At 37.6% G+C, this 19460-nt stretch overlaps 1 gene segment (V, D, J or C); it reads left to right on the top strand.

The window, feature by feature from the left end:
* The window catches only part of LOC102822613, a 203798-nt gene extending 186961 nt beyond the window's left edge, over positions 1-16837 (top strand). Inside the window, 5 exon segments of the C gene segment in view lie at positions 3488-3521; positions 8796-9091; positions 11898-11967; positions 13286-13333; positions 16695-16837. Of these exon segments, the coding sequence occupies positions 3488-3521; positions 8796-9091; positions 11898-11967; positions 13286-13333; positions 16695-16837 (591 nt within the window).
* The last annotated feature ends 2623 nt before the right edge of the window (positions 16838-19460 follow it).

Raw genomic sequence — 19460 nt, forward strand, 5'->3', positions numbered from 1 at the left:
GACTCCACGGCACATAACAACAACAACAACAACCTCCTTTCTATATTTTGGTACAAAATATAGTCCTCCTTCCTTTGATAATCTGCAAATCCTGTATTGCTGATTCTAATTTTACCTTAATAACAATGAATAAAAATTAATTATTAAATGACTGAAGAACATCAATACATTCCAATTGTTATTACTCTAGCTTCTCAGAGGACATACTTTTGTTATTGGGACTCTTGTTACATGGCCTAAATGAGACCCAGTTTAGTGGAATACGTACATACAATGAATCACCTCAGCTCCAAGTCTATAGAGTTTTGATGGTTTTACAACTGCATGTGTTCATTTGGTCTCTTACTAGACATCTATTGAAGAGTGTGCTGAATGCTGGAATAAAAGAGTAGGAAAGACATAGTTAGAACCATTCAAAAGTTAGCAACATAATGAATGGATGTTCTAGCTACTGGCTTAACCAAACCCTATGTTCTTTTGTCTGTGGCTGGTAGAATTGTAGGAGGCTTTGGATTCATGAGACTTTGGGTTCTCTTTCTTAATCTTTGCAGTTGTTGTTGCTTACAAAATATATATGTTGTTTGGTGGAAAAATTGGATGGAACTGGTCCAATACCATCCCACTATAAGGAGCTCTGGTAGCGCAGTGGTTATGAACGAGGCTGCGAATCTCAAGGTCAGCAGTTTGAAACTACCAGCTGCTCTGCAGGAGAAAGATGAGGCTTTCTGCTCCCATAAAGATTTACAACCTTGGAAACCCTGTACAGGGTGGCTATGGGTCAGAACTGACTTGACGGCACTTAACAACAACAACAAAATGAATATAATATTAGCTAATAATTACTGAGGACCAGACACCATACTAAAATTTTCAGCACCATCTATCATTCCTCAACAACCTTATGCAAAAGGTACCTTAATCCCTAGTTTACAGATGAGGAAACTGAGGCTTAGAGGCATTCAGTCACTTGTTACTTGCATAAAGTCACATGAGAAGTTACTATAGCAAAGTTTGAATTCCAATCTAGATTTGTTTACTCCAAAGCTCATGGTCTTAATCAGTACACAATAGGTTTATATTCTTAATATTTACTTCTCTGTGCCATGACCTTTTAAATAGATTCTGTAGTTGACTATTAACTAGTAACAGCTAAAAATGTATATTACAATTCATGCACGAAAACAGTGCTTCTACTTATAATGAAAGGACTAACATTATCATCTCAAATAAAGATCCTGAAAGTCATGTCGAATGTGCATTTATTAAACGCTCATTTTTTGCTTACATTCAGATCGAATGTGATTTTGGTTGAGGATTGTCTTTGTTTAATACTAGCAGGGTCCGTTTTTAAATATTTATATGAATATTAAAATAAACATATTGTTAAGTGCTGTTGAGTCATTTCCAACTCATAGAGACCCTGTATAAGGTTTTTTAGGCTGTATATTTCCTGTGGGAGCAGAAAACCTCCTTCCTCCTTGGGCGACTGGCGTGCTCAAACTGCCAACCTTGTGATTCGCAGTCCAGTGCTTACCCTACAGAGCCACCACACTCCTCCAAATAAAAAGTCTCTATTTTTAAAGAGACACACAAAGGTAGATTTCTATAAAGGGTTTTCAGGTAATGAGCAAATGGCGTGACTGGAGAGTCAGTGTTTTGTCCCAGTACAAAGTTCATTGTTACAGGTAAATGTCCTTTAAATATTGCGTCCTCAATTTAAATGCATTTCAATTATGCATAGTAAAATGACTAAGAAGACAGATAAGACAGGTGCTGTAAGGTAGAGTACTATAGTAGCTTGAGATTGCTTGGATTTGGTTCCAGTTTTGTCATGAATCATGGTGGGATTGCTGGGAAGGCTGGTGGTGGGTCAAATTCCTAACAAGGCAGTATACTAACGTAGCCTAGAGGCTATTGACAACAGTTGATTCTGAAAGGCTGGCGATGTTATGTCCCTGTGTTATTTCTGAGGTGAAAGGTTTGTGAACATGTTTACATATTTTATGTATGTGATTCCAAGAATTACCAATAAATATTGCTAAGTGCTGTCAACTAAAATTAAAAGAAAGTCTAACTTATTTGATCACAGAGAGATTAAGTACTTGGTGATTTGGTCACAGGACAATTCATCTCAAACTATCGCAATATTTGGCTTGGGGATCATCCTCAAGAATGTCATACACTGGGCTTGTTTGTTCGTTTTGCTTTGTTTTTCTAATTTCAATCCATGAAGTTTCTTTATTCCTCATCAGCTTTACAAAAATGAACTTTTTCCTGGATGAAGGAGAACATCTTACAAGGATGATATTAGCCTTTAAGATCTACCCAAATGGAAGGTTTAAAAGAATTTATATAAAGCTGATTAAGTGTTGAAAACTAGAAGGGATTATATATTTTATTTCCTTAGTAGTTGAGACCATATGAAAAATTAATTCATAAATTAAAAAGCAACTTTCTGATCTTCTTTCAAACTGACTACATATGCAGTGTGAATTGTAGCCATCAAACATGAATGATGATGGTACAGATATAGTCAGTTACATCTCTGGTAGTGTTTTTGGGAGTGGGGAAAGTGTGCACATTGATTCTGGAATAAAACTTCTGGGTAGACTACATGCTGTGCAGCCGTTCTCTAGCAAGGACATTTTGATTTACTGGATATTGTTTGATTAAAGTTATAAACCTAACATTTGTTTATTTTGGAAAAAGGAAAAAAAAAACTATAAAAAATAAAGAAAATTTGACACTTTATATTAGCATTTTTCTCTGTTAACATTTTGACACATTTCCATCTATGTATATTTTTTGTGTGTGTTATAAAATTGAAGTTGTACTAGATATACAATAATGTATCTGACAAATTTTCATGTTGTTTCATGAACACCTTGTCCAAATGCCTTTAACATTTTTCAGTAAATAAGCAAGTTTTGAACTTCTCCATCCTATTTGATCTGTAAAATGAGGATAATGAAGATTATCTACCTCAAGCCAATGTTGTGAGGATTAAATGATATCAAATATGGGAATTGCCAACCACAATTGACTGGCACTGGTAGATGGTAAAAAAATATTAATTCTTTCTCCAAAATTTGAAGTACCATTCATTTGGAGTTCTTTCTGAACTCAGGAGTCTGGATAAAGTATAAGCAATGAAGATAACAATAAGGATAGCCTGTATGGCTATAGGATTTTTAATAGTTTTGGGTGGTTTTTTTTAATCTTGTTTCATTTGGGTTTTGCATTGGCCCTGGGCTGGTAGTGATGTCCAATTGATTTATGCTAACATCATTGTTTTCAGATCAATAAAAAGAATACCCCAAACTTAAGTTACTTGATTTGTTTAACCTCAGAACTTATTAGCAAAGTGAACCAGAACAGGAACTTCTAGTTATTCAATTTCTACTAGAAGATGAATAACTAGAAGAAACTAAAGTTGTCTATAAAGTTTTTGATACAAGTTGAATCACTGTGGAATTATTACTCAAAGACCTTCGGCAGTGGAACAAAACTGGTTGTCACAGGTAGGTGTCAGAAACATGTAATTTTGTCAGGGACATAGAGGGGCAATAAGAAATTATTTGGAATAATAAGAATGTTTAGAAAAAATGATGGCGGAATGTGATGGGGTATAGATGTAGAAATCTTAGAAGATATATATTTTTTAATTCCCTATATTAAAGGATAGCAATGTTGTGCCAGTATTGTAATAGGATTTAGCTTTGTACCCATATGGGTTTTATGAAGTGCTCATATGTAGCGTATATAATCATATCTTTAAAGTGTTTGGTCTTAGGACAAAGTTAATTAGTACATGTTAGTATTTTCCATTTTTGATGGTCAAATGGTGTTTGAAAAGAGCCTGGGTTTTGGTGTCAAAGTAATTGGAGCTCTGACTTCAGCGCTTACATACTCAGTTTTCTAATCCACAAAATGGGATAGCAGAGCAAGGCAACCAAATGTGAATGTGGGGATAGAGTGCGGGGCACTTTGTCCAGCTCATAGGAGGTGTTGATTCCATTGATTCAGTTACAATGGGAGAACCGTATCCTTTGTGGAGAGTTGTTGGCAGTCAACAGCATTTATACAGCATTTAATTGTACTTTTAACTACTACAGTGTAAAAACTTGCATTTGGAGATATTTTCTCTTAACAGCTGTTTTCTTCATTTGGCAAGAAAGATGAGAGTGACATGTGCTTGCATTCATTTTTCTTACTGCTGTCCTAATTGCTTTAAATTCCAATCCTTTATCTTAATGTATAATGTATTGGTTCTAAAACGTATAGTCAATACATGTAAGCTTCATCTCATAATCATCAGGGAAGAATTATTTAAATTCATACGGATAAAGATCAAGGTATTCAATCACTATGATATAATTAGAAACTTGTCGTATACCTTAAATTTATATTTAAAAATGAAATAGCTGTATTTACTGATTTGATAAAGGAAACAGGACAAGCAGAAAATAGCTAACACTTAGGCTAATAAATAAATACAAATATAATAGCACTTAGACAATATGTAGATTTAGAAAACTAATCTTTCAACAGAAAACGTACTTGATATGTTGTTGTTGTTGTTAATTGCTGTCCAGTCAGTTTCAGCTCATTGTAACCTTGTGTAGGGTTTCTGAGTCTTTAAATGTTTGCGGGAACAGAAAGCTTCATTTTCCTCCTGGGTAACTGATATATGATATATTTATGTAAAATTTATGCTACTGCATATTGATAAAATATTAACAACTCAAATTATTGAACTCAAATGTATTCTTTAATTATACAAATGATCACATTTAAATAGATGGGTTAAGTTTATTGTTTTTCTCACCTGGCTGCCATTCTATGGGTCATGAAGGAGATGCTGACCATAGAAAATACTCTTAATAAGTATACTTTTAAAATAATGTTCTCACAATAATTTTTAATATAGTATTTGATTTTTTTTTTCAAATGCTGTCAAGTTGGTTCCCACTTGAGAACAGCTGGTGGATTTAATTGCTGACCTTGTACCTTTGTCAGTCCAGTGCTGTTCCTACAGCAAACACTAGACCAGAAGTCCAAACACGTAGTATAACAATCCCAAATCAGGGCATTAACTATATAACTGACTATATATATATATACATGTATCTGACTATATAGTTAATGCCTTCCCTAAGTTGGGATTAAATTTTGACCTGAGGAAGTTATGGAAGTTTAAGATTAATTTTCCAACGAAAGCAATGAAACTTTAAAGAATTAAAAAAAAGAAGAACAATAGTAAATGAAAGCTGTGTTATGGTAGAAATATTTTCCAGTATCACTGTTTGATTTTCAATTTTATTAGTATAATGTATCAGATATATTCCTATGAAGAAAAACAATTTCCTGAGATGAAAATTAGATTCTTGAATATGTTGACAAAAGATAAGAATTATGTATATGCACTATAAAATTGAAAAAATAAATCTTGCTTTTTATAACATACTGCCTTTTATTAAGTGAAAGGAAATTTTGTAGAAATATACAGTCTTGTTATTATGACTGGTAAACATTTGCACTGAAAACAAGGTTGTGGTTGTTGTTGTTGTTAGGTGCCCCATCTAGTTGGTATCAACTCATAGTAACCTTATGCACAACAGAATGAAACTTTGCCTGATCCTGGGCCAATCTCACAATTGTTGCCATGCTTGAGCCCATTGATACTGCCACTTAACCAATCCATTTTGCTGGGGGTCTTCCTTTTTTTCTCTGCCCCTCCACCTTACCAAACATGATATACTTCTCCAGTGACTGGTCCCTCCTGATAATATGTCCAAAGTATGAGAGACAAAGTTTGGTCATCTTGGCCTCCAAGGAGCACTCTGACTGCACTTCTTCCAACACAGATCGGTTGGTTCTTTTGGAAGTCCTTGGCACTTTCAGTATTCTCCTCCAACACACCATAACTCAAAAGCATCAATTCTTCTACAGTCTTCCTTATTCACTGTCCATCTTTTGCATCCATATGAGGTTATTGAAAATACCATGGCTTGTGTCAGGTGCACTTTAGTCCTCAAACTGACATCTTTGCTCTTCAACACGTTAGAAAGGTCTTGTGCAGTAGATTTGCCTAATGCAGTACGTTGTTTGATTTCTTGACTGCTGCTTCCATGAGTGTTGATTGTTGATCCAAGAAGAATGAAGTCCTTAACAACGTCAATCTTTTCTCCATTGATAAAGAATGTCGTTTATTGGTCCAGTGGTGAGGATTTTTGTTTTGTTTACATTGAGATGCAATTCATACTGAAGGCTGTGGTCTAACAAGGCAGATGGAATTAAAATAACCACATTTGACCTAGTTGTATTTACAGACTGATTTTTTTTAAAAATCAACATTATCTGTCTATTGTTTTAATATTCACATCAGGAACTTTGCATCTCAGGCAGAAATCCTTAAGAGTTTTTCCCCTTTTCTTCTCAAAAGAGAAATCCACATTTTCTCTTTCTTTTCCTTAGTAAATCGCTTACTAAATTATTAAACATGCACACCACTAGCACACAGAGTAGAGTAATTCGTCATTTGTGTTTCAATTAGAGATCAAGTTGAAAGTGATTCTATCATTTATCATTTCAGTCACTAGATTAACAGCAAATGGATAATCAATAACATTTCAGCTTTATTTCAAATGATATGCCTTTACAAGCATATCATTGTTTGTTGTACAGTTTTGGCATTGTGTCTATAAGATACTCTGAAACTGACTTTCAATGTTACATAGTCATGTACATTTATTTAGCAGGTTGAAATGAAATAGTGGAACTTCCTAACAGTTCAGTAACTAATATGGTGATTGGTACAGACTGTGGAAGAGACACTGAGAGTCCCAATATGGATATGGATACAAGCACTGTCACTAAGATCAGCATTTCAAATCCACCAGCTGCTCCACAGAAGCCTACAGAGAGGGTCACTATGATTTGGAACCAACCTGGCAGCACTTAACAGCAACAAAACAATGATAAAAATGTACCCCTGGTGAATTCTTTACCATGCTTAAGCTTAAAATGAAATTCCAGTTTTTAAGGGGAAGTGTTTAACATAAAACCATTTCTGGGAATCAACTCCCTGTGTGGTGCCGTAGGATTAGCACTAGTCTGCGAACCACAAGGTCAACAGTTCAAACCCACCAGCAGCTCCTAGGAAACCTTATGCAGGGTTGCTATGAGTTGGAACTGAATCGGCAGCACTTAACAATAACAAAAAACAAAATTTCTGGGACTATTCAATATAATCCTTAATTGATTATTGCTTTCTTTCTTCTAAATTCAAGACATCATAAATAATCTGGAAGTGCAATTTTAATACAGTACTATCATAAAAACCAAGTAACTGTCTAGAAATCAAATGAGGTATTTCATGGGGAATATATGTTGCAAAAGAACGCTTCAAACTATTAAAAAGCAAAAATTTCACTTTGAAGACTAAGGTGCATCTGACCCAAGCCATGATATTTTCAACCATCTCATATGCTAATGGAAGCCAGATAATGAATCAGGAAGAATGAAGAAAAAATGATGTGTTTCAATTACGGTGTTTGCAAAGAATAATAAATATACATGGACCGACAGATTGAACAAATGTGTACTGAAAAAAGCCCAACCAGAATGTTCCTTAGAATTGAGGATGCTGAGACTTGGTCTCACGTACTTCGGACATGTTATCAGAAGAGCCCAGTCATTGGAGAAGGACCTCATGTTTGGTAAAGTGGATAGACAATCAGCGAAAAAGAGGAAGACCCCAAGGGATATTGACACAAGATAGAGTGGCTATAGGCTATAACAATGGCTTAAACAGGGATGATTATGAGGACGGTGGAGGATTGAGCAGTGTTTTGTTCTGTTATACATAAGGTTACCATGAGTTGGAACCAACTTGATGGCACTTAACAAGAAGAACATCCATAAACCTAGAGTAATTCCTATATAAAATTGAGGTGTTTATAAAATGAGAAAGCAACTAGAGGATCTCTGTGAATTTCAGTTAGGTGTGGGAGCCACATTTGACACTAAAAGGTCAACTTCATAAATTGTAATTGTAAGTACACATGGAAATAGATTCCTTTATAACATGTAAATGAATATTGTTAAAAACAACAACAGCACCAGTAGCTAAAAGCTCCTTCTTGACCTTTATGTATATAAGAAATCAAATACATATGGTGTACGATAGTGAGGTTGGCCCAGGATCGGGCAGTGTTTCATTCTGCTGTGCATAGGGTCGCTATGAGTTGGTACCGACTCGATGGCACCTCACAACAACAGCAACAACAACAACCGCATTCAGCTAAATGAAGTGTCATGATTCCAGAGTTACTGAATATGAGAACGTGAGTTCTTTAGTCAAAGAGAGCAATAGGCCCAAAGTTCACAGGATAGGAAAGGGAAGCACTTCAGAAAGAACCAAAGATTCTCATCTGTGGGAGACCATGAAAACACGCTCCACCGTGATTGAACGCGATTGCTTTTGAATGTTGGAAGCCTTGATAAGAAGTGATTAAATATAATGTAGAGAAAGAACGAAAGCCAACTTTGAACCTCGTCTCTAATAGCTGTGACTCTTAGTGTATTACTTAACCTGTTGAGCTTTTTACCCCATCTGTAAAATAAAAGTACAAGGCTGTACCTTGAAATGTATTGTAACAATGAAAGGCTTTGGTGAGTTCTGTATGAATGACAACTTCTCTTTCTACTATTATACAATAGATTGTCCCAAACAGCAACATTTGTGTTTCTCTAATAATACTTTTTCATTGATATTTCACTTTTTCCTACAGATAAAAACAGTGAAAATTCTTCCCCCAAGCCCACAATTTTTCTTCCTTCAACTGCTGAAGTAACCCTTCACAATGCTGGGACGTATCTTTGTCTTCTTGAGAAATTCTTCCCTGATGCAATTCAAGTAGATTGGAAAGAAAAGGACAGCAATAAGATTCTTAAATCCCAACAAGGAGAGACAATAAACACTGATGACACGTTCATGAAGTTCAGCTGGCTGACCGTGACTGGAAAGTCGATGGAGAAAGAACATCAATGTTTGGTCAAACATGAGCACATTATGGAAACTGAGAAAGTGATTAGTTTTCCTCCAATACAGGGTCGCTATGGGTCTGAACTGACTCAACGGCACTTAACAACAACAACGACAGGTATGTGTACATAAATATAAACTCCCAGAAAATGTATTCTAAAAGTAACTCCTCAGATTTTGGGGGCAGGTATTAATGCAAACAAACAAATATAGCTCTTTTTTAAATGTGTGACATTTAACAGTAGTATAAATTCCCTACTATTTCTCCGTGCAATGAGAATAATATAGGTTTGAGAATTAAAACAAAACAAAACTTTGACTTAACCTTTCTCAATCATAATTTCATTATCAAAAATGTTAAGGTCATAATGATGTTTTTAAATTAAATTAAATGAGATAACTTATATGAAAGCACCTAGCAATTTTACACACAATAAATGCAAACAAAAAATATTTTTTGGGGATAATTTTGCTTGGTTAAGAATGAAGAGAAAAGCAAGGTTCATTTCTATCATGCTTGTTAAAGTGAAGGGGCAGTGAATAAGAGACAGGCCCTCAACAAGATGGACACAATGCTACAACAGTGGGTTCAAACAAAACAACAATTGTGAGGATGACGGAGCACCAGGCAGTGGTTCCGTCTGTTGTGGTAGGGTTGCTACAAGTTGGAACTGACTTGGTGGCACTAACATACACAACAATAAAGTTTGATTTATAAACAGTGAGTTCTTAGAATACAAAATGGCGTTCATACGAGCGAGCCAGAGCATGACTCAACAAAAGATATAATAACCTTGGCCGTTACTGTTTTATGATGACCTTAGATTTGTATTTTGCATACTACAGTAAGGTAAAATTTCATAATGATTGAGCCTTGGTGGTACAAATGGGTAAGTAGTGACCACTAGTTGATGGTTCAAACTCACCCAGAGCTACCTCAGAAGAAAAATCAGATCCTCTGCTTTCAAAAGGGTACAGCCTTGACAATTGTCCCGAGCAGCTGTATTCTGTGTAGCAGCTGTATTCTGTGTGCACTGAGATGATCTCAGTGGCAACTAACAATAGCAACACATAGAAGCATACTCACAGTCTACATAGTAAGTGTATTTCTTCTCATTGGTAAATGCAGTTCAACAGGCATTTACTGAGCAACTAATATATGGGAGTCCTGGAGGAGATCTATGTAGATCAGTGTTCTGTTAAGTGCCATCCATTCAGTTCCAACTCAGTGATCCTGTATAGGGTTTCCAAGGAGGTGCTGGTAGGTTTGAACTGCCACTCTTGTGGTTCAAACCGACCTGGTAGTCCAGTGCATTATCCTACTGCGCCACACCGGGAATCCAATAATATGTTCTACTTGGCATTAAATGATAAACATAGGGTTTACTGTGTTCCTCATGGCAGTAACACTGTTAACAAGGTTGATGATCTCCTAATATTGTACAAGTCTCTACTGCTGTTTCTTGAAAGTTTCTTTAATAGAAGCTAAAAATATAATATGGAAGTCAAAATCAAGCAACATGATTCAGAGGAGAGATAAAAATATATCTGTATCTAAGCTTGTGACCAACTCTGATTGAGAGAGAGAATTTAGAATATATAACATATGTGAAGATTTCATTCCTAGTAATTGCGACTTTATTGCTTTGACCTCCATCAATCAGTGCATGGTGATCCAGAATTTAACTTGTCTTCTAACAAGTAAAGTTATGTCAGGGAAAGAATGAGATTTTCAGGACACATTAAAGTTCCTTGATGAAGGTACTTTAACATATGAATGTTTTACATTAGCATTTTCATTCCTGAGATTTGACCTAAGGCCTATGTCTTTGTTGTTGTTGTTGTTAAGTGCCTTTGTCAGAGCCGACCCATAGCAACCCTGTACAGGGTTTCCGAGGGTGTAAATCCTTACGGGAGTAGAAAGCCTCATCTTTCTCCTGCCGAGCGGCTGGTAGTTTCGAACCACTGACCTTAAGGTTCGTAGCCCGATTCGTAACCACTACGCTACCAGAGCTCCTTTGTCTTTAGAACACAAAAAAACAAGATTTTGTCAAGTAAATACCAGAATCATTTCCATGTAGCCAAGAGCACATTCAACAACCAAGGGATCAATTAAAATACCCCATGCAACTCTGATTTCTCCTATTCAAAGGTTAGTTACCATCATAAAAACAGTTTAATTTTTTTTGCATTGATTTACATCATTGTGGTTGTTGTTATGTGCCATGGAGTTCTGACTCATAGTGGACCCTGTATAAGGTTTCTGAGGCTGTAAATCTTTACGGGAGCAGAAAGCCTCATCTTTCTCCTGAAGAACAGCTGGTAGTTTCAAACTGCTGACCTTCCGGTTCGCAGCCTCATTTGTAACCACTACGCTATAGATAAATACAATTCTTGCCTCAAGTTTTGCATTTTTTTTCAGAGAACTATAACTGTGACTTAGTCAATCTTCTCTGTAACCAGGAAGAACTGTACTGAGAATCCTGAGTTCCTGTAATTAAGGAAACTTTAAGAGAATGTTTAAGATGTCCAGAAAAGAAGATTTTCTTAAGAGTTCTCAATGGTGGAACTAGGTTGCTTCTTCACAGATTATTTTCTGTTTCTGTGGATTTTTCTGTTTTACAAAATACTCTCCACCGGTTGAATCCTGGTTTTGCCCTCTCACTTGTATGACTTATTTCATCTTTTTTAAAATGGGCTTGTCCATAATATAACTGATTTCAGAGGTTATTGGTGGTTCGACAAGGTTAAGCATATGAGGCATTTAACCTAGTGTCAGGCACAGTAATAACTACTCAATAGGTGTATGCATTCACCATTACTGTTATTTCCACAAACATAATTCCAGAAAATCATTTGCATGAAATGGATATTGGTGTTTATAAGAGAAAAACAAAGTCTTTTCTTGCTTTGGAAAGGTAGGGCTCTTTCCTTTTCTCAGTTGAGAAATCTCATTTGCTGAAACACTATATGAACTGAATATGCTGAATAGCATAGGATCAGACCAATTATTCTTGGGATGTTGTTAAGTGCCATCCGTTATGACTCATAGTGACCCTGTAGAGTGTTTCTGAGAAGCAGATGGCAGTTTTGAACTGCACCATGTGGTTTGGTTCGAAATCCAGCATCACACTAGTAGTCCATCCTTGGGATTTTTGTTGTTAAGTGCCATTGAGTCGCTACTGACTCATAGCAACCCTATGCACAGCACAATGAAACACTGCCCAATCCTGGGCCAACCTCACTACTGTTGCCATGCTTGAGTCCATCGATGCTGCCACTTGTCCAATCCATCTTGTTGGGGGTCTTCCTCTTTTTCTCTGACCCTCCACTTTACCAAACATGATATCCTTCTCCAGTGATGGGTCCCTCCTGACAATATGTCCAAAGTATGAGAGACGAAGTTTGGCCATCTTGGCCTCCAAGGAGCACTCTGGCTGCACTTCTTCCAAAACGGATCTATTGGTTCTTTTGGCAGCCCACGGCACTTTCAGTATTCTCCTCCAACACCATAACTCAAAAGCATCAATTCTTCTATGGTCATCCTTATTCACTGTCCAGCTTTCGCATTCATGTGCGGTTATTGAAAACACCATGGCTTGGGTCAGGCGCACTTTAGTCCTCCAGCTGACATCTTTGCTCTTTAACACTTTAAAAAGGTCTTATGTAGCAGATTTGTCTAATGCAATATGTATATCCTTGGGATAGTGGGTCTTTTATTTTTTAATGACTGTCTCTCTTTTAGAAGACCCTGTAATATATATATATATTGTTGACTCCACACCATGACTCCATCAATAACTTTGTTGTTGTTGTTAAGTGCCGTTGAGTCAGTTCAGTCTTATAGAGACCCTGTATAGGGTTTCCGAGGAGCAGTTGGTGAGCTTGAACCACCAACCTTGCAGTTAAAATGACTTTGCAGTCTGATACATTAGCCCATAGCGCCACACCAGGACTCCATATATATGCTCATTGTTGTTGTTGTTGTTAAGTGCCGTCGAGTCGGTACCGACCCATAGCGACCCTGAACAGCGTTTCCGAGGCTATAAATCTTTAAGGGAGCAGAAAGCCTCATCTTTCTCCCGCCGAGCAGCTGGCAGTTTTGAACTGCTGACCTTGCGGTTCACAGCCTGATTCGTAACCATTACGCTACCAGAGCTCCTTTATATATGCTCATAGAGACTGCTAAATAATGAACATGAACAATTGATTAATACTTGTTCTCATTTCTTCTAGGCTCTAGTACTACTAAATCTGAGAAAACGTGTTTGAAAGATGAAAGTGGTAAGTTTTTGCATGTTTGCCTTTGGTCATACTATAGCATATTTTTCTACTTGATCAAAGTAGCATTTGCACTTCCTTGGATTCTTGTTGTTGTTGTTGTTAAGTGTCTTCAAGCTGGTTCCAATTCATAACGGCCCTGTATAAGGTTTCCGAGGAGCAGCTGGTGGGTTTGAACTATTGACCTTGTGGTTAGCAGTCCAGTGCTGATCCTACAGCGCCTCACCAGGAGTCTCTGGCTTAAGGTAGAGAAATCAGCGTGGCCGCATGCTGCAGAATAGCCTAAGCAATAGTTGACATTCTTCCGATTTCCGATAGCCATCTGTACACAGTGAACTGCTGGGTTTCCTGTGAAATGGACTGTAAATTAGCATATGAGGTTGTCTGCAAACTAAGGTATGCTCTGAACTATTTCAGCAAATGAATTGCATTCATTCATGTGGCTTTTGTTTTAAGGTGTGGGGAAACATGATATCAACTTACTTCTAGGTCTTGCTTTTCACATTTGATCCTTGCTAATGTAGTCCTGGTGTGGCGCTGTGGCTTAATGCACTGGATTACAAAGTCAGTTTGAACCACAAGGTCGGTGGTTCAAGCACACCAGCTACTCCTCAGAAACCCTATACAGGGTCAGTCACTATAAGTCGGAACTGACTCTAATGCACTTAACAACAACAACAACAACAAACAAATAGCTAATGAGGAGTCCTGGTGTGGCGTACTGGACTGCTAATCATAAGGTCGGTGGTTCAAGCCCACCATCCGCTCCTCAGAAACCCTACACAGGGTCACTATGAGTTGGAACCAATTCTATGGCACTTTAGTAGCAATAACAACAACATAAACAGTAGCTAATAAATGAACTGTCACTGAGAGCTTCAGGTATAGAAGGCATTATGGTGTGTTCTGCATGTAGTTTCTTGTTTAATATTCACCATGTCTCTATGAGGTGGTATAGTATTTTTTAATCTGTTTTATTGATGAGGGCAATGAGCTATACTTTTCTCCACATCACAATATATAGACCTTGGGCTTAAACCCAAGCCATCTGATATAATTAAGTCATTTCTTTATTCTACCTTTAAAACAGTCATAGAAAAAGAAATCCTAAGATCAAGACTCTGAAACATACTTGAGGCAGAGTAGGGGACCAGTGCATAGTCTTCGGAGTACCGCAGACTGGACTTCAATCCCAGTCCTTTTATAAGTGCTTATTGTATGAATATGGATTAATTTCTCTCTCTCTTTTTTTTTTTTTTCTGAGCATATTGCCTTTTCTACAAACTGGGAATGGAGTCCTGGTGTACTGTAGGATAAGCACTGGACTGTTAACCACGGTGGTAACCCTATATAGGATAACCGTGAGTCAGAAATGCCTCAACAGCACTTAACAACAACAGGAACTGAGAATAATTAACCTAACTCATGGTCATTGAAAGGAGCCCTGGTAGCATAGTGGATTATGAGCTGGACTGTTAAATGAAAAGTCAGCAGTTCGAATCTACCAGTCGCTTCGCAGGCAAAAGATGAGGCTATTTGCTCCTGTTAAGATTTATAGCCTCAGAAACCCTATTTAAGGTCCTCAGGAACCCTGTACAGGCTTGCTATGAGTCGGAACCCACTTGATGGCACTAACATGCATGAGTCAGAACTGACTTGGTGGCACACAACCACCACAGTCATCTAAGAGAAACAGGAGCATGTGGGGAGTGTCTAGCATAAGATAGCTCATTTAACAGGTACAGAACAAGTACTTGTTTTCAGCCATTTCTCCCTGTACCTGATGCTAGGAGCCTTGGTTCTAGAGCTGCTAGTATTTCCTGCATTTCCAATAATTAGCAGGCCCAGATCTCACCTCCCCCATGAGACAAGGAGAGACAGTAACACCTTACCTGGCCGAGGCCCAGAGGTTAGGAACATATAACTTCTTGAGATGCCTTTGTAACCACGTGTTGTTGATTCTGGAATTCTGACTCTGAAGACTGAACATGGGATATGAAAGTTTCCATAGGAAGCCACTCAGCCTTATGGTTCATTGAGTACCAGCTGGGTCCACCACCATTTTATTTCTTGCAATATATATATATTTCTTGCAAAACTTCAAAGGCCATTAAGTGAACTTTTCTTATTATATTTAGGAAAGACATGCAAGGCATTTAGAAAAGACAGATTATATAAACTGTGACCTCCTAACGTGTGGAGAATTTGGATTAGCCATTATCTTCCATTTTCTAGACTGCCCTTATCACTAACATTTCCAAGCTCCCCTAAATGTCCATGTGCTGTACCCTTCACAGGGATCGCACTGCATGCATAATGGCTAATGGCTCAGATGCTCCTACAGCAACAATTCACCTTTCCATTTATACTTAACACCTTTGATATCTGGAGTTTTTATTCCATGTGGAAATGCAGAGTAGCTAAAAACTTGTTTCCTAAAGGCATGTTGCTGAGGTTGAAATGCGGGCGCTAGGAGCTCTGGTAGCTTAATGGTTACAAATCAGGTTGCGAACCTCAGGGTCAGCAGTTTGAAACTACCAGCTGTTCCACGGGAGAAAGATGAGGTGTTCTGCTCCTGTAGTGATTTACAGCCTCTGAAACCCTGTACAGGGTCACTATGAGTCAGAACTGACTCCACGGCACATAACATAAGTACTTGCTAGATGCCTAACATCAGACCAATGCCTTGCCTCCCTCTCCTAAATTTCTTTATTTATAAAATGGGAATAAAAATAATATTATCTTGATAGATTGTTGTAAAGAGGAATTAAAATGAAAGTTTTACATATAAAGCTCTCAAAACTGTGCCTGGCATTTGCTTTGTTGCTGTTGTTAAGTGCCGTCGAGTCGATGCCAACCCATAGCCACCCTGTACAGGGTTTCCAAGGCTGTAAATCTTTACGGGAGCAGAACGCCTCATCTTTCTCCCACGGAGCAGCTGGTAGTTTCGAACTGTTGACCTTAAGGTTCACAGCCCAATTTGTAACCAGTGCTCAACAAACATAATCTATTATTATAACTAAGAGACGTGGTGAAGACAAATAAATGCTATAAACTAGTTATGATTAGAAATACATTTTCCCCTTCGACTCACTCATTTAAAATGCAACCCTAGTCTTTTTTATCTGGGTGTGTTCCAACTGGATGTTAGCCGTTTGTAGATTAAGTAGAACTGCAAGCTGAATGTAAGTGGTTGTTGGTGATGGCGGTTGTTGGTGATGGTAGATAGTTGGGTTTTTGTGGGTGTGTCATGTCACTTTAATATAGATAATCAGAAATAGATATCTGTGACCTCCCATACCCCATTAGTAAGTCCTATCCTTTCTCAAAAGTACAGATGAACTAATCAAACCCTTTCTCTTAGATACCCTGAGACTGCAGCTCACCACCACCTCTGCGTTTTACACCTACCTCCTCCTCCTTCTCAAGAGTGCAATCTACTTGGTCATTGTGGCGTTCTATCTGTTTAGAAGAACTGCAGTCTGTGGCCACGGAAAGAGCTCCTAACAGATGGTGGCACAATGGGGCCATCTTTTCTTCGTCTTTTATTGCCCCTAAAACTTTCTGCTGAGGATCTAGCTGGACTTTCTTTCTGGGGTTTGTTTATTTCAGTTCCGCTGTGGGTTTTAACTTTTTAAAATATTACTAGTTGTCATTGCATTGGTTCCAACTCAAAGTGCCCCCATGTGTGTCAGAGTAGTACTTTGTTCCATCGAGTTTTAATGGTTGACTTTTCAGAAAAAAATCACCAGGCCTTTCTTCTGAGGCTTCTCTAGGTGGACTCGAATCTCCACCCTTTGTGACTAGCGGCGCAGCCTGAACATTTGTGTCTCCCAGACACTTCTGCCATGCCTCTGAGTGCATTGTTTCACCAGTTCTGCCGTAAAACCTTCCATTTTATACTCCCTGAAGCCATCGTCTGTGCTACTTGAATTCTGTACTCTTTCTGGTTTTCTGTAGAGGAACAATAAAATTTTTAAATATTAAAACTCTGTTTTTGTCTATGTGTACTTTAATTTGAGACAATCTAGCTGAAGTTCAAGGCAAGAAATAGCATGGTAGTTGAGCTATGAATTCAGTGTTGATTGTAATGATGTTCCAGTTCCAATTCCTAATTCTTTCTCTGAGATAGTGTGAAAGACTCTTATCTTGGGGCATGGCCAAATGAAGGAACTTGTCTTTCAAAGATCACTAGGTTCAGAGTCAATTGGTTTGGTACATTACAGCAACAATAATGCATCAATGAACAGGCTTTGCTCTGTGCTCTGCTCTAAGCAAGTGTTTCAGAACCATTACTTTGCCCACCTTCACAATAATCCCATGAGGGCAGTACTGATGTGAGAGAGGCAATGTGGTGGAGGCCTTAAGTACACACTTTCTGGGTTCAGAGTGCCTGGATTTGAATCCCAGATCTGATATCTATGTGACCTCAGACAAATCATTTGGACTGGGTATGCCACAATTTCCTCAGCTGTAAACTTTACAATGACCTGTCTCTTAGAGTAGTTATTTTGTGGAATAGATGATTGTTTGGTACATGTAAGTCCTCGACCGCATTAGCATCCTCTGGCATCTTCTGTTGCTAACTCTACTCTATAAATAGTGAATACTACAAAAATAAGTACTGAAAATTAGCTCTAATGTTATTTCTTGATAAAGAGGTTGGATATGGAAGGAATTAATGATTCACTGAGCTCTAATGCTTGTTGTTGTTGTTAAGTGATGTTGACTTGGTTCTGGCCCATAGCGATTATGTATATAGTAAGAGCTGAGTGAAGACAACTCTGTCTTTACCTGTCCATTGTTTTCTCTTGCTCTGAGGTTATTTTTACAAGAGGCTTTACAGGCCAATCTTTACAAGAGGCTTTACGGGCCAACATAAAACAACATGTTGTTTTATGCTGGGAAATCGTTATATGGACTGGCTTTCTGTCTGCCATGGGAATAATGTGATTGACGTCCATGGAACTCAGATAGATAAAATAAATACTAGAATAACCAGCTCCATCCACAGCTATGTGTTTTGGTACAAGGGTTATGCTTGCTTCATAAATTATATTCAGAAGTTTTCCATCCTTTTCTATGTTCTGGAATAATTTGAGCAAAATTGGTGTTAGCTCTTATCTGAATCATTGGTAGAACTCACCAGTAAAGCCATCTGGGCCTAGACTTTTTTTGTTGTTGAAAAATTTTAAATCACCTGATTAATTTCTTCTTTTGTTTTAGGTCTGTTGAAGTTTTCTACTTCACTTTGTGTTAGTTTAGGTAGGTTGTGTTTTTCTAACAATGTATTTACTTTTAGATTTTAAAATTTATTGGTGTATAATTCATAGTATTGTTATTATCTGTTTTATATTCATTGGTTCTGTTGTCTATCATGTCATTTCTTATGTGTTATTTGCATATTCTTTTTTTTTTTTTTTTTAGTTTTGCCAATGGTTTGTCCATCTTATTAATCCTTTCAAACAATCAACTTCTTGCCGAGTCTGTAATTTTTCTGTTTTCTAATTCATTTATTTCTGCTCTAATTCTTATTACTTCTTTTCTTCTGGGTACTGGTAATTTTGATACACACTGCCAACTTGTGCCCAACGGAGATCCCCACTGGACACTTTTACCACATGTGTAGTTGTGCTGTCAAATGTCAGAATTTTGCTAACCTGGCAGGTAAAAAATCGCATCTCACTGCAGTTATAATTTGATTTTTTTCTGACTTTGAATGAGGACAAGCATGTTTTCATATGCTTGAAGTCCACTGGTATTTCCTTTTCTGTGAAATATTTGCTTGTGCCCTTAGAGCATCTTTTCACTGGATCACAGTACTAACAAGTATAACATTCATGTTTGTGTGTGTGTATCCTTACAGGCAGAGATAAAAAGTAAAAAGTTCAGTGGGTAGTTCCACTACGTTTAAGCCAATTCCGACTCATAGTGACTCTGTATAATGTTTACAGGAAAAAACAGCCCATCTTTCTCCTATGGAGCCGCTGGTGGGTTTGAGCTAAACTTGCGGTTAGCAGTTGAGTGCTTATCCCATTGTTGTTGTTGTTATGTGCCGTGGAGTCGGAACCGACTCATAGCGACCCTGTACAGGGTTTCCGAGGGTGTAAATCTTTACGAGAGTAGAAAG

This window comes from Chrysochloris asiatica, unplaced genomic scaffold (assembly GCF_000296735.1).
Source record: "Chrysochloris asiatica unplaced genomic scaffold, ChrAsi1.0 scaffold00006, whole genome shotgun sequence".
NCBI classification, from domain to species: Eukaryota; Metazoa; Chordata; class Mammalia; order Afrosoricida; family Chrysochloridae; genus Chrysochloris; species Chrysochloris asiatica.